The 23,621-nt window shown below is 34.4% G+C and overlaps 3 protein-coding genes across 5 annotated transcripts; 2 read left to right on the forward strand and 1 right to left on the reverse strand.

Moving 5' to 3' along the window:
* Window positions 1-1,551: 1,551 nt before the first annotated feature.
* Window positions 1,552-23,594, forward strand: LOC128159260 (uncharacterized). 2 transcript variants are annotated; one of them, XM_052822323.1, is made up of 2 exons: window positions 1,552-1,642; window positions 21,166-23,594. In XM_052822323.1, exons 1-2 carry the CDS (start codon window positions 1,640-1,642, stop codon window positions 22,981-22,983), a joined length of 1,821 nt encoding a protein of 606 aa, XP_052678283.1. In that variant the 5' UTR covers window positions 1,552-1,639; the 3' UTR covers window positions 22,984-23,594. The 2 variants fall into 2 exon arrangements, with proteins under 2 accessions (XP_052678283.1, XP_052678282.1); XM_052822322.1 differs by lacking the exon at window positions 1,552-1,642 and adding an exon at window positions 7,977-8,171.
* On the forward strand, window positions 11,908-18,307 carry LOC128159262 (uncharacterized). 2 transcript variants are annotated; one of them, XM_052822325.1, is made up of 6 exons: window positions 11,908-12,664; window positions 13,097-13,549; window positions 13,759-13,932; window positions 14,257-14,377; window positions 16,082-16,203; window positions 16,528-16,664. In XM_052822325.1, exons 1-5 carry the CDS (start codon window positions 12,143-12,145, stop codon window positions 16,123-16,125), a joined length of 1,314 nt encoding a protein of 437 aa, XP_052678285.1. In that variant the 5' UTR covers window positions 11,908-12,142; the 3' UTR covers window positions 16,126-16,203; window positions 16,528-16,664. The 2 variants fall into 2 exon arrangements, with proteins under 2 accessions (XP_052678285.1, XP_052678286.1); XM_052822326.1 differs by lacking the exons at window positions 11,908-12,664; window positions 13,097-13,549; window positions 13,759-13,932; window positions 14,257-14,377 and adding an exon at window positions 17,120-18,307 and having other exon boundaries at window positions 16,088-16,203; window positions 16,528-16,727.
* On the reverse strand, window positions 18,611-20,709 carry LOC128159261 (uncharacterized). Its single transcript, XM_052822324.1, has 2 exons — window positions 20,111-20,709; window positions 18,611-19,918 (listed from the first exon to the last, which is right to left on the reverse strand). The coding sequence occupies exons 1-2, from the start codon at window positions 20,554-20,556 to the stop codon at window positions 18,775-18,777; spliced, it is 1,590 nt and encodes a 529-aa protein (XP_052678284.1). The 5' UTR covers window positions 20,557-20,709; the 3' UTR covers window positions 18,611-18,774.
* Window positions 23,595-23,621: the final 27 nt, after the last annotated feature.

Raw genomic sequence — 23,621 nt, forward strand, 5'->3', positions numbered from 1 at the left:
AAGTGTCAGTATGTAAGAGCAAAATGTGTCCTAATAAATGACCTTTTCCTTTTCTTGAAGAGTTGCTCCCCTTTGCTTTTAATTTATAAAAATTAATTCTAAAAAAAATATATACGGTACGAAATTTATTTTTCATAGTTTTTGTATTCCTAATAATGAAATGCATCTTTCCACCGAAGCATTTATTGATATTCTTAATATTTAATTTTTTGTTTTATAAAATGTGTTTGTCCCCATAGACATTAATGCAATCTTCATTAATTAATTACTGCTAAGTTAATAATATTTTTGAAAATTTCTCTCGGTAAATCTTTTTCTACTCTAAAATGCTTTAAAATTATATCAGAGTATTTAATACATGATGGATATTCAAGGTTAGAAAAATTAGGTCCTAATATGGATCGGATACCTTAAGTACGTAACTTCAGACAAAGATCAGTTATTTGTAACATGCATGTATTTTTATGACTTTATTCTTCAAAACCCGCTGCACTATTTTATTAGGTAAATAACTATGTAAAGCACACATTTCAGTCTTAAGGTGGTATACATGACACCATATTGTGATGTACTCCCTATTGAAATAAACAATAAAGTATAAATATAATATTTTCCCCCAAAATAATGTTACCTAACAGTGAAGCGCAATGGGTTAGAGCGTTAACTACGTGTCTGTAAGTAGAGAATTCAAATCCCGCTGGGGCTCTGTCAAAACTAACTATAATTTTGAACCTCCATAATAAATGCAATCAGTTAATTATACATGTAGAATCCATTTCACAAAATTCAGGAATAATAAATATGTATCTCCAGGAGTCGAAAATCTCATTCTCTTTAAACAGATTTTCGAAAATTCCGAGATCAAATTCTCCCACGTGAACGTTATACATCCCATCCCCCCCCCCCCCCCCCCACACACACACTTTCTGGGAGGATGTAAAAATTATTAAACAAAATAGCATTAAATAGAAATTTAATGTCTCCTCTCCCACTTTCAAAAACAATGCTCCTGGATTCTAGAGATTTTGTAGGGTAAAAATGAAGCCTTCAAATTTAGACTTTTGTGATATTGTAGTGAGTGATTTGTTTGTCAATAAAAGCGTGTATATGTGTATAATGTAACACTGATTGGCCGGCAGCTACATAACTATAAATGTACGTTACGCCATTGAACCCACGGGTTTTCTTCATACTACTCCGTTGAAATTAGTCCAATGTAGAGAAATCCCATGAGTTTCCGAAAGTTGAAAATTAAGACTCGAAATTTGTACATTTTCTTTGCCAGGAGGAGGATGATTTAACTTTATATTTTGACAATTTTAGGGGGCGCGCGCCGGGTGCGCCCCCCCCCCCCTTGAATCCGCCACTGTAACGTGCCTGATAACGTACACAGCACCCATATAAAATTATTTACAAAATAATTTCATAATGTAATTCATTATAAATTAGTTATAACATTGATTTATTTGTGATTATTTTCCATTTGCATTGCCATTTGGGTTCATTTGGGTCGCCATTTGGGTCCATTTGGGTTCATTTGGGTCCATTTGAGTTCATTTGGGTAAATGGACGCCCTGGGTCGATAGCTGAGTCGGTGTCAGACTACCAAGTCCGACTGATAGCGACTGTAAATGATAAAATGGTGCGTATTTCTTAACTATATATATATTTATGTATGTATATATATGTATATATATTCATTTAAAAGAATATAAATAACAACAATCATAATGATAACATCAAAAGAGACAAAAATCAAAATGGCGTCCTTTCTCACCGTGTAGAATCGCAAATAAGGGCTGATCGGTGTAACCCGGGGCCGTGATTTTGAAGTGGTGAAAGTATGTTTAAACTTTTATTGTAACAAGGGAAACGCTGTTAATGTGTTGTATCCTCGTATTCAAATTATGAACCTGTGAAAATTGTTCAAAGACTGTTTAGAGCAGATAGAAAATGTCAATCACTTAACCATGCGAGATGACATATTTGGCATCTACAAAGTAAAAAATGTTCCACTAAATTATTGCATTTTACTTGGAAAATGCTTTATCCATCTAATTCATTCAAAGTCACCAGACAAACAAATTGAGTTCATTGCTTTTAAAAAATTTCTAAGAAATAAGCTTCATGCGAAAGAAAATTATCTCTGTAATATATTAGATCTTTCCAGAAAATTTGTATGCATCTACACTGGAAATATCTATGATGTATAGTGTCAATTTGATTACAGTTGCCTGTGTTACAGTTGGGACTTGGAATCAATTTCATATTAAAAAGCGACTTGTTATGTACTATGATTCTGTGTAATATTTTGAGCTGAAGAGATTGTGCGTTAGTTTGTGTGCAACACTGAAAAGGTAAATTTTAAAAATATCTTTTTATAATTAGAGACTGGAATTTCTACTTCAAATATTTCTGACCATTGGATACAGAGAGTAATTTCCTTGCAACTGTTAATTAAAATCCAATATGCATCTTTACATTTTAATTCACTTAATGGTAGAAGTTTTCCTTGAACAGACAAGGAGTGCGTTATATTTCCTTCGCTATGGGGAGGATGTGTTTTGTCTTTGACATGTTTTTTCCAATTATTTGGGATAGAGGAAAGGAGACTGTTGAAGTCTTCGCGAAAAAGAAAAATCATCACAGGACATTTGAACAGACAGTTTAAAATATTTCACAGGACCAAACAAATTTTCACCGGTCCAAAATTCTAAAAGAAAATATAAAATTTGAAACCCAACCAAACAAACCTCGGACAAATGGACAGATTTTACCGGTTAGTGCATCGGACCAATTAGATTTTCACCAGTTTTGTCCGACGGTCCGGTGCTTTTAGGATAGACTGCTGTTGTATTGAAGAAAAGGGGGTTTAAATTTAAATTTTTCATAAAACTCATCTAAAGTTAAGAAAGAGCCATCATTGTTAATAATATCTTTTAAAAACATTATTCCATTTTTATACCATTCAGAAAAAAGATTGATTTATTGTTGATGCATATAAAATTGTTAAAACACAAGCATTCTGTAAAAATGGGTGGTAGAGCAGAAACTGAACTTTGAAATTTGTAAGTATGATGAGTTATTGTATTAAAATACAATACAATAAAGTACAAAATGTACTTTCAATATATATATATATAGTATAAAATTTAAATAGAATAGCTTTGTAAAATATCAAAGAAACAGTGTGACGTGACCCGGAATTGGCGACTTCACTGTATATGACTATTGGTGCAGAAATTCAAATTAATGATATCTATATTAAATAAAATGTCAGCTTGACGCCTTTGGCGGCTCCGGCCTTTGATTATAAAATATAATTTACATATGATATCATGGTTCTTATATTGAAATGAATTTTAGAATAAATAAATTAAAAAAAATGGTGAAATAAAAAAAATGGGAGTAGCAATACATTGAATACATTTAGAATTCAATAACCACATGTTCATCACTATATTAAAATGTGGATTTTGTTGGGAAAATTTGCTTAAATGAAATATAGTCACAGCCCCCCTTTTCCACAAGATCATCAGCCCCCTATGCCACATCAAGTTTTCGATCAAATACTCCTCAATTCATACATGTGAGATGGTTTTCTCTTACAAATATAGATTTTCTATTCACTGGAATGATTTTAGACGAAAAAACGTGAAAGTTCTGCAGTAGGATTCAAAATTTTTAATAAATTACCCTGAAAATAATACGTGGCATCTACCCTACCTGCATATTGTCGAAGTGTTTGAGCTTTTCCAAAGATATCTTAACTCCCATGTTACTAGAAGTAGTTTCTCAATAATCACTGTCTTCCGCGCAATACTTTTGGTTATCAAAATTGATTTTAATGAAACATAATAAGTCTTTGAATACAGTTGATGAACCTACTTTCACCCCTTCAAAATCACGGCCCCGCCCTACACCGATCACGGCCCCCTTATGTGCAATTCTACACGGTGTTTCTTATGTACACTTTTAAACGATAGGTTTGGTTAGTATGTGTATAATAATAGGCATTACTGTGCAAATAAGCCATATTTCAATTGAAAAATGATATACATAAAAGGGTATTACATTTATTCGCCCCTTAATAAGATTTTCCCCTGATGTCAAAGCAGACTTACATATGATTGTGTTATGAGTTCAGGGTTCTCATTAAGTGCCGGCGACCGGCGATTTCGCCGTCTATTTTTACAATGGCGCCGGTCACTTTACTTTTAAAAATTAGTATGATCATGTAAAGAAAAATCAGTAATGCAGTAGAGGCCTTTGGTTACCTCGTTTGTTTTATTAAACATTGTGAATGCAATATCGTAAGCATAAAATTTTGATGCTTTTCTTATTAGATTATGATCCCTTCTTTAAAACGCGCTGATGATTCCGGAATCACAATCGGACTGGTTCAAGTTTTACTAAGCGTTTTTCTTTTCCGGTTTTGTATGAGGCATAGGAAGCCAAGTAAAATATAAACAAATTGATGGACCGATTGTTTTAAAGATTAATAATGGCATGGAATTTTCCCGTTTCCAAAATTGGATGACGAATTAATATTTGTCTTTTATATTATATTTCTTTGAAATAAGGCTGATCTTTTTTAGCTCACCTGAGCTGAAAGCTCAAGTGAGCTATTCTGATCACTTTTTGTCCGTCGTCCGTCCGTCCGTCCGTCCGTCCGTCTGTCCGTCCGTCTGTCTGTCCGTCTGTAAACTTTTTACATTTTGAACTTCTTCTCTAAAACCGCTTATCCAATTTCAACCAAATTTGGCACAAAGCATCCTTATGGGAGGGCGAATATAAATTGCAGAAATAAAAGTCCGATCTGTATTCAAAGCGGAGAAAACCTTGAAACTGTAGAAAAAGGGGGGTGCATTTTTAAAAATCTTCTTCTCAAGAACTACTGATTCCAATTCAACGTAGTTTAGCATAAATTATCCTTATGGGAAGGAAAATATAAATTGCAAAAATTAAGGTCTAATTCTGTTTCAAATCTGAGTTATTACGAAAATAATAATAAAGGAAAGGCGTGTTTCAATCAGTTTAATAGCCTCGGATTCGGCATCCGGTAAAATGGGTAGACAAGACTTGGCCTGGGCAAAACAAAAGATAAGCAGTTATTAATCTGCCAATCTCATTAAAATTTCAGGATATTTGATGGACCAGTATATTTGTATTTGCTGTAAATATTGCTGCAAAATAATGCGTATTTGGAATTGACGATTGCCGATCTGCCCCGGCTTTTATTTTGCCACGGCCCGGTTTTGCTTACCCATTTTACCAAGACTCGTATTCCATACTTCTAAAACGAGGTTCTTTGTTTAAAGCAGCCATGACATTATACGAAAAAGGGTCGATCTGACTATGATGAATTTGCTTGTTGTGCAACAGTTCGCGTATGAAGGGAAATTTTTGAAACATGAAAAATATATTGGTGCCGATTTTGTGAAGTAAATTGAGGCTAAATATTTCAATGCGTTGACAGTTTTCACACATGACGTTGATGTTAGCTTGTTCTGATTTTGGTTTCGTCTATTATTTATGCTTTGTAACCTGGAAACTGTCGTCTGTATTTCGTGATTTTTACGTATCAAATCAAACAGAGACTTCGGTAAATCAAACAGTTATGTTAACTGTTTACCTGCGCAAATTAAGCAAAATCTGATGTAGGAGTACTGAAATACAATTCATTCTATCGGTAATTCGGCATTATTTTTTGCGTAATGGTAGATTAATGCAATAGGTTTTTGTTGAGATGCTCGGCATTTTCTCTAGTAAATAGAGTTTGATATCGCTTACGGAAATATGTAGGTATATACATGTATATATATGATTCATTTCGAAAAAATAAATTGTGTTCTTTATTTGTTATACATGTAGTGCATGTTTCTTGTGTTTAATTGTAAACAATTTCTATTTACTAACCATTTTTGAGTGTTTGCTTCGAATTATAAGCAAGATACAGAGATTTGCTAACAATTCTATGTTTGTACACAGATCTTAAAAGCTAAAGATTAAATCAAAGTACTGATAGTACTGAAAAGCGCTAACCCAGCTTCTGTATGTATATAACATATATATGTATATAGCATTTCAGCTTCTGTATACGCACTATATTTCCTCATCACTGCATGACAGTCCCTGCAATGATGTATGTAAGCCCCGTACATTAATTTCACAATAACCCGTAAATTAGATTCACAATAGCCCGTGCAGTTATGTGCATAAACCTCTGAAACTGGTTCCCTAACCAGTTTAAATGATGTATACTTTTGCTTATAGGGGGCGGTTATTCGATGCACCGGAAGTTGAAGTCTAACGACAATAAAGGGCTGAGCTATGCTTAGCGCTTTAAAAAGTAAAAAAATTGTCAATATTTATTACGAAAATTTTCAAAATCTGTTCTTCCAGAAACCAACTTATTGAATTGTAAACTTAACCTTTTTAGCTCATCTGAGAATGGGGCCACAATGGGGGGTCGAAGTTTAACAAATGAATATATAGAGTAAATCTTTAGAAATCCTCTTCTCAGAAACTAATCGGCCAGGAAAGCTGAAACTTGTGTGGAAGCATCCTCAGGTAGTGTAGATTCAAAGATGTGAAAATCATGACCCCTGGGGATAGGGTGGGGCCACAATGGAGGGTCGAAGTTTAACATATGAATATAAAAAGTAAATCTTTAAAAATCTTCTTCTCAGAAACTAATTGGCCAGGAAAGCTGACACTTGTGTGGATGCATCCTTATGTAGTGAAGATTCAAATTTGTGAAAATCATGACCCCCGGGGGTAGGTTTAGGCCACAATGGGAGATCGACGTTTTACATAGGAATATACACAGTTAATCTTTAAAAATCTTCTTCTCAGAAACTAATCAGCCAGGAAAGCTGACACTTGTGTGGATGCATCCTCAGGTAGTGTAAATTCAAAGTTGTAAAAATCATGACCCCCGGGGGTAGGGTTGGGCCACAATGGGGGATCGACGTTTAACATAGGAATATATACAGTAAATCTTTAAAAATCTTCTTCTCAGTAACTAATTCGAAGGCAAAGCTGGAACTTGTGTGGAAGCATCCTCAGGTAGTGAAGATTCAAAGTTGTGAAAATCATGACCCATGGGGGTAGGTTGGGGCCACAATGGGGGATTGAAGTTAAACATATGATTATATACAGTAAATCTTTAAAAATCTTCTTCTCAGAAACTAATTAGCCAGGAAAGCTAAAACTTGTGTGGAAGCATCCTCAGTTAGTGTAGATTCAAATTTGTGAAAAGCATGACCCCTGGGGGTAGGTTTAGGCCGCAATGGAAGGTCGATGTTTTACATAGGAATAAACAGAGCCATCTTTAAAAATCTTCTTCTCAGAAACTAATCAGCCAGGAAAGCTGGAACTTGTGTGAAAGCATCCTCAGGTAGTGTAGATTCAAAGTTGTGAAAATAATGATCCCCAGGGGTAGGGTGGGGCCACAATGGGGGGGGGGGTCAAAGTTTAACAAAGGAATTTATAGTGTAAATCTTTAAAAATCTTCTCAGAAACTAATCAGCCAGATGATTCTTTATAATTGTTAAGACTTTGGCCCCAGGACAATTCTTTGGCCTCACGAGAAGGTTGAGAGTTTACTGTACGTTTATATCCCATATATAAACTATTGTTAGGGATCTTTTTGAGAACTGCAATACTCAACACATGATATGACTATAAAATCATCCTGTTAGAAAAGGGACTAATGATTATAAACATAAGAATATCCAGGGGAAAATGGATTTTATTTATACAGGATTTACATGAATTATTGTATATTGTCCAGATAGTTTGTATTATGACTCCATTGAGCTGATTTTATCATACCTATTGTTCCTCAGGTGAGCGATGTGGCCCATGGGCCTCTTGTTATTCTTTAACACAAATGAGGGACATTTATACCTCCCTGCACAGATCATTTATTGTCTTTAATTTTATTTATTCATAATGTCACACACACTGAAAACTCTCGATCGTTTTTATTCAATTTGATATTAAAATGACAATCTGATTTCTTCCTCAAACCGAACATGTTGAGATGGCGCACGGGAACGTCGGCCATTCCAGACCTACATGTAATATGCCACACATACATGTAAAGAATTAATGATGAACGGAAGTACAAAATGAAGTCTGATTCATTACTGATAAGTCAGTCTGTAAGTTTGTGTCATATTTTTTTCTAACAAAGAATAACCAGTGGGTACTTATAACTTTCTAAATGGATATCAATGAAACTTGCACATTTTTTTTACAATTGTGATAACTCAGTTGAAGAGATCTATTTAATGAGCTACAGACACTCAGACTCTATAGTCTTCCAGACACCTAAACTTAAATATCAATACATTTAATCAAACAAGATTTTCAACTGCTACAACAAAAAAATTGTTTAAAAAGTATTTAAATATATAAATCAAGAAAGTCAGATTGATAGGCTCTGTGCTATGCCTATGAGGTTTTTTTGTTTTGTTTTTTTTTGCAAAATGGACCCCTAAAAAGTGCTATATTGTGAACAAATAAAACAGGTCAAAATATGCCCAGAGAGGTCCAAGATGCCACCTCCTGCAATGTAAATTTTAAAAATTTTCGTACCCCCCTATTGCCGAAAGGGGGAAAAACCCCTCTCGGACTCACCCCCATCGGGCCTCTGGCCCTCAGTTCGGGCCTGCGGCCCTCAAGAGTGCCGCCTACTGTTTATTTTCCTCCACCTACTCTAAATGTTAATGAGAACCCTGTGAGTTTGAATTTTGCTATGAATATGAAATGTGTTTGAAAATCAAAAATTAACCTGTGTACATTTTGTCCTCTCAACTTAGTTATGAAGTTTGTTTTGTTTACAATCGATGCATAATATGCAGGTTGAATAAGACCAATTGATTTGGGGACAATTCAAATGGTTCCCTTTTGTATACACACCCATGATGCATTTTTTGTGTTCCCATAGTGAAATTATTTTTATTTACTTTGAACATTTCTATATTTGAAAGGATACTAATTCTGCTGGTGTAAATATGTGAAATGTTAAGTCTAACTTCCTAAGCTAATTGGTTTGTATTGAAAATTATTTGATACTGTAATGACCAAAAAATCAAACAAAGCAGCTTTAAGATGATTGATAACAACACTTTTGACTAAGGATAAGAGAACCTGAATTCCCCCAAGTACTCTAAAACCAAACTACTTGTATACATAAAGATGATGTGAAGCTTTCTGCTTATACAGTCCCTGAAACATTCTACTTTCCCATTTTTGCGTTTGCTCACTGTGTGTTCACCATTCACAGTTTTGCGCTCTCCGTTCGCGCTCACCGTTTACAAAGCGTTCACCGTGCGCTCACAGTTCACAGAACATTTAGCGTTTGCTCACTGTTCAGGTTTAAGGTAAGGTTTGCGGCTTGCAATTTTTAGGATTTGTACGAAAGTTTAGTAGCATTTTGTTCACTATACTGAAGTCTTTTATTTTAAAAAAATTCAAATGATTTTGCCGGAGACATTTTATAATTAAAAAGGTCAAAGTTCATGATTTGAAACTGTCATGCTGATGAAATGTAAATAATTTTGTGAATTATGAAATGATATTGTATAATATGATATTGTATATATTAGGGCTGTCACGGGTACCCGAAAAAACCGAGAACCGCGGAACAATTTGTTCGGTTCGGTTTTGGTTCTGTTTTTCCGGATTTCGGTTCGGTTCCGATTTGTGTAATGTGTATATATTATTATATCACATGATATTGTATGATATACAAGTGACACTTGATGGCTCGAACTTCGATCTCTGGAAGTGAAATCACGGTCCTTATTTTTTTCTCGATACAACTAAGCAAATTAATTCTTGACCTCTCAAACTCCAATCTCTCGAAGTTCTTGATCTCTCGAAGTGCACACATGGCCGATCAAGCGTATTAGCTCCGCGTGGACTATACCTGGATGGTTGAGTGAACGCCTGGGGGCTGGCATGGTAGTGTTAATTGGTTGATTACGTAAGTGACACTACCCCTTGCTTCCTTCAAAGTGTAGATAGATAATTTGTAACTGATCAATTAATTTCAACAACTTGTGAAAATTATGGTATATTAAACCGCTCTTTACTTAATATATTCTATGATTAAGAAAACAAAATATGCTTAAAAGTTTTTTAACGTGAAAAAACCCACTTAATAACCACACAAATAAGTTCTGTATTGTTTAAATGAAGTAATGTAGCAGAAAATACGAATAAGATTATGTTAGACTATCGTTCCATGTTATAAATATAAACTTCCAGCTACTATAATTTTAGAACCAAAATGACCGGTGTCATATAATATCTTGAACCCCACGATATATTGAACCCGGGTTCAAAATATCGCTGCGATATATTGAACCCCCCCATGAAATATTGAACCCCGGGTTCAAAATATTATGGACGCGATATTTTGAACCCCCCTCTAATTTTCATTGCTAATGGAGATGGGGTTCAAAATATTATGGCCGCGATATATTGAACCCCCCTCTTATTTCCAATTCCCTTTGGAGAGGGGATTCAAAATATTATGGCTGCGATATTTTGAACCCCCCTTTTATTTCCAATTCCCTTTGGAGAGGGGGTTCAAAATATTATGGCCGCGATATTTTGAACCCCCCTCTAATTTTGATTGCTATTGGGGAGGGGGTTCAAAATATTATGGCCGCAATAAATGGAACCCCCCTTCTATTTCCAATTCCCATTGGAGAGGGGGGTTCAAAATATTATAGCCACAATATTTTGAACCCCCTCTAATTTTCATTGCTATTGGACAGGGGGTTCAAAATATTATAGCCGCGATATATTTGAACCCCCCACCTGTTTCCAATTCCCATTGGAGAGGGGGTTCAATATATTATTGCTGCAATATTTTGAAACCCCCTCTTATTTTCATTGCTATTAGAGATGGGGTTCATAATATTATGGCCGCAATATTTTGAACCCCCCTCTTATTTCCAATTCCCTTTGGAGAGGGGGTTCAAAATATTATGGCTTTGATATTTTGAACCCCCCTCTAATTTCATTGCTATTGGAGAGGGGGTTCAAAATATTATGGCATACAATACAATATCGGGCTGTATCATACAATATAATATCATATGTTACAATTTTGTGATTTATTATGTGATATGATATTTTATCATATGATACTATATTGTATCATATATATTATGATATTGTATTATGTGAGCAAATACAATGTTTTACAAGATACAAAACCATATCATAATATATGATGCAATATCATATCTTGATACAATGTCATAGCGTATGTTACAATATCATATTGTATTATTATATATTACAGTATTATATTGTATCATATGATATATATTGTATAGTATCATAGGATGCAATATCAATTTTTATATTATTGTATTGATAAACATTGTATCTTACAATACAGTATTAAATGAACATATGATTTTCAAACTTTTATTTACATATGATATACGATATTGTGTCAAAACAGTATCCATGAACATCCAAGATCATTAACATGATTAACTATGATTTTCATATAATATGAAAAAGGTGGTCTCAAAACGATGATGCCTAGTCTTGGTGAGCTTTGTAATCTGTAATGTTAACTATGATAGCATGTCCCTACAATTTTGTAAACACAAATTGGAAAAATTAAAAATCTTCATTTTATATTTACATGTGTTGATTTTTTTCCATTTTATTTGGCAAGTTTAAAACATTCTCCCTACTTGCGACAAATTACTTCTTTAGGAATTCATTAAATTATCAATCATCAATAAAATGAGTTTAGATTACGTTTACAGTTCTTTCATCTTAATGATAATTTTAGTTTTAATTTTGTTTCAATCCTTGACCAAATTTTAATGCATGAAATTGAAAGCACTTGTTCTTGCATCTTCGCTAGCCAAGGGTTTCTGATCCGCACCGCTTCTCACGAACCCTTGGCCTATCGTGCTATCAAAAGTCGGGATTTTTTTCCTTAATTCTGATTGGGGTTTACTATAAGTGGTCGACCAATCAAAAAGTGCATAACAAATCTCATATGACGTACAGTCTCCGTTCGTGATGTTTCTATACTGTTTACTCAAGGGAAAGAAAAAAGTACGTAAACAATGTTCCGAATGATAACAGCATGGCCGCTAATACAAAGTGCTGTATTTGTGCAACCGAAATCGGTCCTAAACAGCGGCGGTTAGTTTCTTCCCCAGCATTTCAAGTAAAAAATCAACTAGAGGAAGTATTGGAGAGATCCATAAGAATAGATACTGACCAGTATGTTTGTATACCATGTTTCACTAAATTAAATCGCCTATCCAAAATCGACTTTGATTTAGAACACAAAATTGCCTCACTGAGAGCTGAAAAAAATGAAATTCTTGGTGCAGTTCGTGCTAAGATGAAAATGGTGTCGACAAATTCTCCTGCTAAAGCAGCCTTGCAAGAGAAAAGACACATAATTCATAGTCCCACGCCTCGGAAGCTGAAAAAATTAGTAACCTCAAAACAAATGTCGGTGGAAAAGAGGACCCCTAACAAATTTCACAAAACAGTGGTGACACCAAATAAAAGTATTCAGACGAGGCCTGTTTTAACTCCAAGATCCTCTAAGCGCAGAAAACTTTTCTTCAAAGACCCACCAGCAGATAGTATTAGGGTAGGTTACGTACAAGGATCAATTGCATAATATGAATTTACTTGGCAAGATATGAAGGGACATGTATAAGCATTGAATATTGCTTTATGTGAAAATTATATACTATTAAAGTATAAGTATTTACTCTGCATGCTGTATAAATGTTTTTTACTTGACAGTAGTGAGTATTAGTATTTCAGTATGTGCTGGCAGAAAAATAGAAGAATATTTTAGTTTTACTTGCTTACAAATGTTTTGATGAAATAAGGAAATCACTTTATTTACTTTGACTTCATGTTCATGTAGTGAGGTCAATACATTTTAGTAGTAATGAAGCAAAATAAGCAACTTTTTCCAGCCATATACAATGTAATATTTAGTCAGACATATGTTCTAAAATTTCATCGGTTAAGAAGTATTTTACTTATATATATTTTATCATTTTCTATACAGATTTCTTATCGAGGCAAATTGCAGGGAGTAGTTAAGTCTAGAATTGTAAAAGGACAATGGAAAAGTGTTTTGAAGTCTATTTTAAGAGGTGACAAAAGCAAAACCCTTGCTAAAAAAATTGTTGGGATAGAAGCGTTAAGAAAGGATATACACCTTTTGATAAATGGTCAAGCTGCCAAGGAATCAAAGACAATAAGCAAATTAAGTGATGCATCTTTCCTTCGCAATTCAACCGGTAAAGATTTATGTGAGATGGACATGCTTCCATTTATTCATGAGCTTAAGACAAAGTGTCCAGTGTTACATGGCCTTTTAGAAAGTGTCATGGGGAAATCTACTTCTTTGAGGTTATCAGTTGCAGCAGCAGTACTTCTTTTCAACCGAAACAACCACTTGTCAGCAATCCACCATGTGATCGGTCAGATTCTGGATCAAGGAGGGGCCACAGATGAGGTTATTACTAACTTTAAGAATATTAGAAATTGTGTTTCTTTTGTGAAGTTTTAAATGGTAATTGTAAAAGTTTAATAAAATTATATAAAATATCAGTGATATTCATACATGTTTCCTTGTTGAGCAATTTATTTTCTTGTAAATTTCATCCAAGTTCTGAATTTGACACTAAAGTTTTTTAAAGTTGAAAGTATCTGATTTACTAATAGACTATTAGGTTGCTGAGCAACATGGGACTGTCAGTTGGACCTAAAGCAGTATATAAAAAGAAAGTTGAGCTGCAGGATGTGCAGAGAAAAAAGATCAAGGACACAGTATTACAGCAGAGACAACAGGAAGAGATAAAAGCTAAAGCAGATGAACTCAGTAAACCTGCTTTAATGGTACTAATATGAGAATATATTTTAAATGATTGTATGAATGGCTAATTTTACCTGAATATTCTCATAAATCTTTTTTCCATGCAAATAATATCAAAGAATGTTATATTGTCAGGGTTATATTAATGTCATATTCAACAATTTAAATTATCGCCACCAGTGTGATTTGCATAAACACATTTTGACATTTTCTTAAAATCAATTTTAAGTATTTGATTAGTAAACTTTAAGTTTCCAAATAGTTTAAAGTAATATTTATAAATATTTACAAGTACATGTAGTATGAAAAGAATCTGCCTGACAGCATCTGTTTTGCATTTCCTCTAGTATCGCCACCTCACCTGTGGAGGAGTTACTCAAAGCCTTCAGCAAACTATTGTATCAAGCCTGGAGGGGGATACATATTTAAATCAGCTGCATGAGTTAGCCTTTACGCGTAATCATAGTGGTGAGTCTTTGCATCATATGAGTATATGTGCTTATCATGATAAATCTGGTGACCATTCTGCCCTTTATAGTAATGCATTCACTGAATCAGAAAAGTGTACCTCAGTTGATTCCTCTCATGGTATTGAAAAATCAAAAAACTTCACTTTACCAAGACTTGAAGTAATCAGGGACATTGAATTACCTGAAGTAGAGTATGCGTCAGGATATGGTAAAGAAACAATGTTAACTTCCCTAGCAAACATAGAAAGATCAAAAAGACATATTCAGGTGGCTCTTGACTCATATGAATCTAAACTTGGGAAACCACTTCCACCAGTAGAAATAATAGGAGACAATTTTGATTGGACCAAAAGACCATCTTCAATGACCAAAACCAGGCAAGTTCAGAGTTACCATTGGTTTTTAATGCTTGGTGTACAAAGAAGGGTTGTGAATTGTGATCTTCCGGATGATTGTCCCAAGGCTGATATACTAAATGTACCCAACAGTCAATTTGTCCCTGACAGAGAAGAGTGTGAAAGTTTAGAAAATGATATGGTTTTCCATATTGTAAAAGCAGCTACAAAGTACATTCCAGCACTACAGGGTCTTCAGAAATGTGTACCTGCAAATATTGATCATCCCTATGTTGAAGAATGTAGTAGGAAATCGAACTTCTCAATCTTAGACTTGCTCGACAAGAGCGAAAATAAATCAGAAGACATGATTACTATTCTCGAACATATTCATGACAACTATATAAGCCACAGTCAAGGCGAAGATCCAAAAGTAATCAAAAAGAAGGTTTTTGGAGGAGATGTACTTACAAATGAGCGTGCTTACTCGGCCCAGTTGGCTATGTTGAACTCTCCCAATGATTTTGATAGATTGAAAGGGGTGATTCATAGGCCTGAGGGATTTCACAGGATAATGAATTTACTTGTGGTATACTTGTAGAGCAGAATAGAGTTTGAGTTGGCTTGTTCATTTCAGTTTCTATTTCAATTCAGGTGATTAATATTTTAGTGTTTATTGTTATATATTGTTGTTTATTGTGTTTAGTGTTTGTTTTAGCGTTTTAGATCTTGTTGAATCACTTTGTTAAATTTTCATTGTGATCAGGTGGGCTTGAATGTTAAAGACTTCAATCTTGTTTATTTAAAGTTGGGCCACTCCAATTAAATTTCTTGTTTGTCAGACTTAGAATCTGATGAAAAATAAGTATTGGTGGGTGATAATAAAATTATTATTTTTATAGGGTAATTCTTTAGGCAGAACATAAATAAATTTGACTGGACAATAATATTCTTTTTTTAACGATTTAAAGTACAAAAAAATAGGGCAGAAATAGATCAGAATTTCCTGGATGCATGAATTTTATAATATTATTGGCAGAGTTTAAATATGAGCCCGATGAGCAAGAAATTAAATTGATGTGGCCTTATTTATGTTAATACTAACATAATTTCATTTCCTTGTTTTACTAATTATTCAATTTATTGTTAATAATTCAGTCTTGCTTCTGTTTTCATGTTATTCTTTATCAAAAAAAAAATATTTCTTTGTAATGAAGTTGATTAAGTACTATACATGAGTTAATGATCATCTAGAAAAAAATGATACTGTTACTCATATTTTTCACAAAACTTTAACAACACTTTCAAATAACTGATGAACATTTACAAGTGCATGTTTTTATCAAAAGAGTTTATTTCCTTTGAAGGGAATCTACAAAACCTTCTACAAGTGCCAGTCAGCAAGAGATGAGGGATCTTTGTTCCAGCTGCGTAATCTTATCAACAGAAGAGATGTTCATGGTCATGACACAGTCACAGAGAGATTCAGGTATCGTTAAAGCTAAAATCAAGGTCAAACCAATCTCTCTCTTTGTTTCCTCCAATGAAAAATCACATGATACTTACCTATTCGCTTTGCTAATACATATGGACATGCCTGTGTAAATGGATATCTTTGTGAATATGAAAGTTACCAGTTAGCAAATTAATGTACTAATATAATCTTTGTGTTTTCATGATTCATCTTATTTGTTTGCATTTGCTTACGATTTCTTTTTCGAGCACCTGCAATCATGATCAGTTGTAGCTGTGGAATATCAACTTGTGGCAGCATTAATCAACTTGTATGTTGAATAAGACTTTTTTTTGACAGGGCACACTTTGCATTTGTTGAGGATGTTTTAGATGGATACATATGCAGTGCATTCATGGATTACTTTGGAATGGAAAAACTGGAGTCCGACCCCAGGCAGAATAAGCCTCCCCCTCTCTTATCAACATGGTCAAATGAAGACAAACTTAGGTGGCTTCAATCCATTGGAAGACACATTCTGGAAGTCTACATCAAGAAAGGTACTAAACTATAACCACGAGCTCAATAATCACATACATTAAGACATAATAAATAGAACTGAGTGAAAAATTACATGCTTAATGATGGGTGGATCATGCTAATAACATGCAAATTAATTTCCATTATACTTTATAAAGTTTCACCATTATTGTTATTCTGTCCTTGTACCTGGTAAATTTACTTTGATTAATACATTTATAGATGAGCAAATCTGCAGTTAAAAATATAAATGAATTGACTATTGAGGTTGAGAAATTGCGACAATTTAGAAATAATAATAACACTGTCATTAAAATGTCCTACGGTACTTAACTAGTATATATAATAGAAATGGGTTTTTTTGCCTTACAGGATATGTTATCTAAAGGGAATATATTTTATTCTATTATAGGTACTAGTTTTTTAGAAACTAATGAAATGGAAGAAATGGACAACCAAAGTTCCCAAATGCAGGCGTGCTACAATGCAGCAGAGAAAGTGTACATGTGTGAATGTAGCAAAAGTTACAAAACTCTGGGCCATTTTAAGAGGCATTTACAAAGTATCCACAACTGGACTTTTTCCCAAGAAGGTGAAACTACCACTTGTACCAAGGACGGTGTTGCAGAAGCCAGAGCATCATTCATGAAATGTTCATTAATTCTTCGTGACACGTATGATGCCTATCAAATGGCAGACGGCAATCGAATATTCCGCAACGCAAAGTTTGAAATGCTACTTGCAGATGCATTCCATCACACAAAATATAGATTGTGGCTTTGGAGATTTCTTGCTTACGAAAATGCACTACTTTCCCCCCGTCAAGCCTTCGAGTACAAATGGAATTGTTGTTCTAACACAAATGGGGGAATTGGTAGAAATGTGCCAAATGATTTACTAGTGGAGATGAATGTTAATGCCATAAAGCAGAAGTTACGGTCTCAAGGTGCTAATGTGACATATGACAGTGCTAGAGTTATTGCAGTTTCAAGCCAAGTACAAGATGACATTAAACAAAACATCATCCGACAATGTGGATCCCATTTTGGATCTGCAAGACCACCCGTCAGCAAAGTGATGGACATCGCTTTAATTATACAAGAGGCAGAAAAGGGGCAGCTCATGAAAACAATATTAGGTCGTGAAGGAGTTTTTGCAAACTTTGTAGATCCATTTCAAAGAGTTGTTCCTACAGCATTCCACAAATGGATAAGTGCACAAAAACAAAGAGCTAAATTCGAACTTATTTGAAACTTGGGACACTTTGTAAGGTGTGCAAATCAATATCTACTCTAGTTCTTTTATAACATATTAATTTACCAGATTGACAAATTATTTTTGTACACTTTTATATAAAAGCTAGGTCATTGTGAATTACATGTATCATGGATTATATTACCGGGATATACGTTGAGCACTTTCAAGTGTTCTTGAAGAACTCAGGCCATAGTATCATGAACTCTTTAATAAAGACTTAAGTCAGAAATTGTACTCATTGTCTTAATTTTTACTGACACCTTACTAGATTCTGGTAATATTTCATTTAGCAATATCAAGTGATTAATTTTAAACTGTATGAATCACTGATTATATAACAAGCAGAGTTTAAATCCACTTCCTGAATTAAAAAAAATCTTACAACTGAAGTAATTAATTTTTTTAGTTTGCAATTATACCTTTAACATTGCTAATGAAATACAGCTGCACTTCGATTTCTCGAAAGAGGATATCTTTGGCACCAAAGAAAGAGATTTTAAATTGATTTGGAAGTCCAACGCTTTTTTACATTGAAGAATTTTACCTTTAATATTTTGATCCCTCAAATATCTTAGAAATTCCTCTTTCAATATCACGAAGTATGACTGTATTACATTAATAATGAGTGGAAGGAAATGAACATGACTTTTAAATAGTATCTGATGTCTTTAATTCGGGAGACCGAGTAAACAAATGCTATTTATGTGCTTTTATATGATTGAAAAAAGTACATTTGGTAAAACATAGGTTTAGGATTTAAATGAACAAAGTTAAGTGTCAAAATTATATAACATTTACAATTGTTCTTTATCAATCGGATTCATTACTGTCATCAAAGTCATACATCTCAATGTCTCCGAACACATCACTTAATATAGTGCATATCTTCTCTGAAAATTCATATGACCAAATGGGCATAGTAGCCAAAATGTCATAGGGAGAAAAAAGCTTGTCAGATTTTGCCACAATATCTTCAATCACATCATCTGTAAGGCCATGCATCAGTTCAGATGAGAGCAATGTGTTGGAAATGGATAACGAAAACTTTAATGCCCTCAATTTGTCTCTTAAAAGAACACGTTCTTGGTCTGATACAGTACGTTCCATACTAGGACAATAGATCTTCCTTTCCATACGTGCTGGGTGCGTTGCTGGGCATGATTCACCACCACATTGGCATTCCTTTTCACACACGTCACAACAGTTATGTAAAGGGTTGATGTCATCCTTGATGCACAGGTAGGAATTGCACAGTACTTTGCGTCGGCATTGAGTATCTTTTGCCAGCTGAACAAGATCAGTATCCACTTTTTTTAACATCCCTTTATGCAGTTTGAATAATATAAGTTCATTGGATAGTTCACCAGTTCGTCCTGCTCTACCCATTTGTTGCACAAATGTGTCCATTTTGTGTGGCAATCCATAATGAACTACATTTCTTAAAAAGGAATAGTTGACCCCCATCCCCGCAGAGTTTGTGCAAATAAGAACTCGGATAAGGCCATCCTGCGTCATATCTTTTCGGATTTCTTCCTTCAGAGTTTCTTTTGTTTTGCTATGAAACATATTAACGTATTTACAATCACTTCCTAGCACATCAACAAAAGCAGAGTATATCTTAGAGACTGTAAGAATTGTCTCAGAAAATATCACATGTCTTGGGAAGGATTCTTTCTCTGCCTTTAGTCCATCAATTAGCCAACCAAATGTTGTGTGTAAATCTTCATTATTGGGAACTTGAACAGATGTTATTTTTATGTTTTCTCTGTCAGGAGATTCTGCAATCACTTCAGAATGCTTACTGAAACATAGTTTGTTCAAAATCGTCCTCCTTTGAGAAGCCGATGAAGTTGCAGTCAATGCAGCAATGGGTACTTTAGGGCAAATGGATCGTAATTCTCCTATTCTGGAAAACCATTCCCGGAAGGGTTCTTCATCTTTACTGCCGATCCCCCTGAAAAGTGTTTAAAAAAAAATAGTTATGAATGTCGATTTTACCCCACTGATAACACTTTAAAAAAAACAACAAGTAATATACCCAGTCACCCCCTATGTCATTGTCCCTTTTAAATTTCTTGACAGTGGTTAAACTATGTAACTTGTAGAGGTTAAATTGATACCAATTTTCAAAGAAACAGTGACCTACCACTGTACAATTGTATGTGCTTCATCCACCACAATCAATTTAATTTTCCTCTGGTACTCGGGTGTCTGCAACCTCTCGCGCCATTTTCTATCTCCCAAGAGCGCTTCTGGACTCCCAAATAAAAAGTCACATTCCATTTTCGTTAGTCTAGGGTCATTAAATTCTTCGTCTCCGACACACATAGCTGAAAATCCTAACTTTTGTAGTCTTTCTGTTTGTTCCTTCATTATAGATTGCAATGGTGCAATGACGAGTACACTAGAGTCTGGTATTAACAGCGGTATACACTCATATATAAGAGATTTCCCGCTTCCAGTTTTACAACCTACGAATAAATCTGTTCCACTTAATATTGCTGTAATTCCTTCTCGCTGAATACGTTTTAAATCCTGAATATTAAACCGTTCTTTCAAAATTCCCATGTCTATGTCTATCGAGGCCGCCATTACTGTAAATAGTGATGTTAAAGTACGGCAATTTTCATTGGCTGATTTATAAATAGGCTTAGAGATCACGTGACGTAAACAATCCCGACTTTTGATAGCACGATAGGCCAAGGGTTCGTGAGAAGCGGTGCGGATCAGAAACCCTTGGCTAGCGAAGATGTTGTTCTTGCAGAAGTTTATAACAAAACAATACTATATATTTTAATATCTATTCTTGTTGAAGTAAGAGACGGAGGATAAACCCAAGTTGTTCGAACCAATCATACATCTTCCATTCACATTTTGCTACCGTTTGCACTCTGCGTTCTGTGTGAGCTCACCGTTCACAGCCGCTTACTCAATTCCATTCAGCGTTTGCTCACCGTGCACTCTGCGTTCGCTTACTGTTCACTCCCTGTCCATGAGGGAAGTAAAATGTTTCAGGGACTGTATTATGTATATCATGACCAGGGCCTTGGCATCAACATCTTACATTTTATGATTACAGTTATAGGTATAAAACTCCACATGATGAATCTACATAGCATAGGGGCAAGTATTACAGAATTTTCTTAATATCAATCAGGAGTTATCAGTACCATATACATGCTTACTCAATTTATTTTTCAGGCTCAGGAATTTGAAGCAAATATTCTAAGACATGTATTTGACGATAAAGAAGAAAGCTTTTTAGCCAATGTAAGTGACTTCGAGGAGGGAAGATACTTTATAAAGACAGAGTTTCATAAGAAGTTTGTGGAGGCAATAGAGGATAACAGAGCAAAAAAGACTACCTTGATCTATTTGAATGGAATTGAAGGTTTGGGGAAGACATCATCAGCGATTTACTATATTTTAAAGTGTCGAGAAAATGATGACCTCTCTGTTCATTATGTTGATGTAAACGAAATTGAAAAGCGAGATGAAGATTTGGAATTTTTCATCGCTCATTCAAAAAAGTTCAAAGATAATGACTGTATTATTGTTGATCATTTAACTCTCTATAATACACATTATCTAAACAAGATGAAGAAGATTGTGGAACGACAAGTTAAAAGACCAAAGTTTATTCTCATTGAAACAGGCTTCACTGCAAGTGCAGATAAATTTACAGAATTTGGAAGAAAATTTCAGCTTGATGAGGACTCCTTTGTAGATATTTGGAAGGGGTCCTTGGAGTACTTGATCGCAAAAAAAGACAGGGAGGATAAGAATTATGATCATAGACTTAGTCTAAAGGAAAAAGGAAAGGAAGTGTATAATGAGTTCTCAAAAGAATACATAATGACGCCCAGATTATTGAACAGTGTTTTGGAGGATATGTACACGAGAACAGATGGAACAGTGGATGATGCTTTTGCACAGTTCACAAAAGAAAAACAACACAAAATCGCAAATTGTAAAAGTTGTGAAAGTCCTGAGTATTCCAGGTTTCAACTTCACACTGCTGTTCTGCTCAATTTCATTCCAAACAAAAGGGAAATTATCATGAAATGGGAAGAGGCACAGGAATTTAGTATAGGGATCAACATATTTGAAGTTCAGTACTACAGAGTCCAAGCTGAGGATCTACAAAGTAACCTTGAGTATGCAAGGATGGATTTGGATGTTGGTGATCGTTGTGTAAAAATTCGACATTTAATTCCAAACTTGGCAAACTGTTGGCGACAAAGGTTTCCGTATCATTTGGAAGAGATGATTCACAATGCAAAAATTAGTTCTGATAAAATGTTGCAAATTATGTTTCAGAATGGTGGAGCTAGAAAGGAGTTTGAAAAATTGTTTGTTGAGTCTCAAAAAAAGCAAGGAGTACTTCTGCCGGAAAGGGGTGGTAATACATTGTATCAGCCATCACAGACAAAACAAGAAGTGTCACAATCATCTTGGAAAATGAAATATATTCCTGCTAAAAACTTCGTTGAATGTTACACAAAAGACCTGTCTTTGCACTATCAAGATGTACCGAACAATCTGAAAGGTCATGAAAGAAATGTTGCCTTATTTTCTCTTTTTATTAAACACTATGCAAAGTCATATGATAGATTTTTGGTATATTCAAAAATACCAAATTTTATGGGAATAGATTACTTTGTCTATTATACTGACTCTGATGAAAAGGAAGGGTGTTCGTCACCTAAAAGGGTCAAAGTTGAGGAAAAAACATTGTATCTTGTTCAAGTGGCAACTGGTGCTATGCATCGAGGTGATACAATTGGTCAAGCTTTAAATGTGGTGAAACAAATTTTTGTGAATGAAAATGTTGCAGTTCATGTTGTTGTTGTTGTTGCAAGTAAGAACCAAGAATCCTTTACATTGACAAAGTGTGCATTTCAAAAGATTTCTGTGCTGGACTTAGGTGAAACTGAAGAACTCCTTTTACAGCAAAACAGCCTCCTGCATCAATTTTATTTGGAACTTGTCAGGTCATCAGAGGCAGAACATGTCTAAAAATAGCTCATTAGCTGATGATAATAATTTTTGGGAGGGAATTCAGAAGTTCGAAAATAGAGTCCATCGTATTCCACCAACTTGGTTTGCTTTTTTTGTCATCTTTTATCAACAATTGAACACAATACAAGACTCTTCCTTCTGATCAGATATCTTCTGAACAGTTTGTGATTTTGTCTTTCATACGACAGGTTTCCTGAATATCTTTTTGATGTTTAAAATTTATCAAGATGAGATGCACTGATGTAGCTGTTCAAGAGTGTCTGAATGGGAAATTTTCTACTTTTTAAGGTGGTATGGGACACTTCCATATATTATTAGTATACCTGTTAGTGTCAATATACATAGTATGCAATTTTACGTAATGTATTGCATGAGTTGTTGTACTTGCAATGTTTTATACGTCTCTATGTTGTTTCCAGCTCGTTCCCGTTTGAATTAATTAAGGAGATAGACGATTATCATCATCTCAAGCCACTGTCCTGAGTACAATTTTAAAACCAAAATTAAACAATGTATACATCTAATATTTCATATTTTTGTATTTCAAAACTGTCATGAATTCCTTTGCATAGGAAAATACAAAAACTATTGAAATTTTTAAACCTTCAGATGCTTTATTTTGATATCCCTATAAA

Source organism: Crassostrea angulata, chromosome 8, assembly GCF_025612915.1.
Source record: "Crassostrea angulata isolate pt1a10 chromosome 8, ASM2561291v2, whole genome shotgun sequence".
Taxonomy (NCBI): Eukaryota; Metazoa; Mollusca; class Bivalvia; order Ostreida; family Ostreidae; genus Magallana; species Magallana angulata.

What these genes read in the sequence shown, in the direction of transcription:
- LOC128159261 (XM_052822324.1), bottom strand. Translation starts at nt 20,556, where the DNA reads ATGGCGGCCTCGATAGACATAGACATGGGAATTTTGAAAGAACGGTTT. An exon ending in GCACATACAATTGTACAGTG is followed by an intron (nt 19,919 to 20,110) that starts GTAGGTCACTGT and finishes AACACTTTTCAG; the next exon opens with GGGGATCGGCAGTAAAGATG.
- LOC128159260 (XM_052822322.1), top strand. Translation starts at nt 8,139, where the DNA reads ATGAAGTCTGATTCATTACTGATAAGTCAGTCT. An exon ending in CATTACTGATAAGTCAGTCT is followed by an intron (nt 8,172 to 21,165) that starts GTAAGTTTGTGT and finishes TTTATTTTTCAG; the next exon opens with GCTCAGGAATTTGAAGCAAA.
- LOC128159262 (XM_052822325.1), top strand. Translation starts at nt 12,143, where the DNA reads ATGGCCGCTAATACAAAGTGCTGTATTTGTGCAACCGAAATCGGTCCT. An exon ending in AAGGAGGGGCCACAGATGAG is followed by an intron (nt 13,550 to 13,758) that starts GTTATTACTAAC and finishes ATTTACTAATAG; the next exon opens with ACTATTAGGTTGCTGAGCAA. An exon ending in CTTTACGCGTAATCATAGTG is followed by an intron (nt 14,378 to 16,081) that starts GTGAGTCTTTGC and finishes TTTCCTTTGAAG; the next exon opens with GGAATCTACAAAACCTTCTA.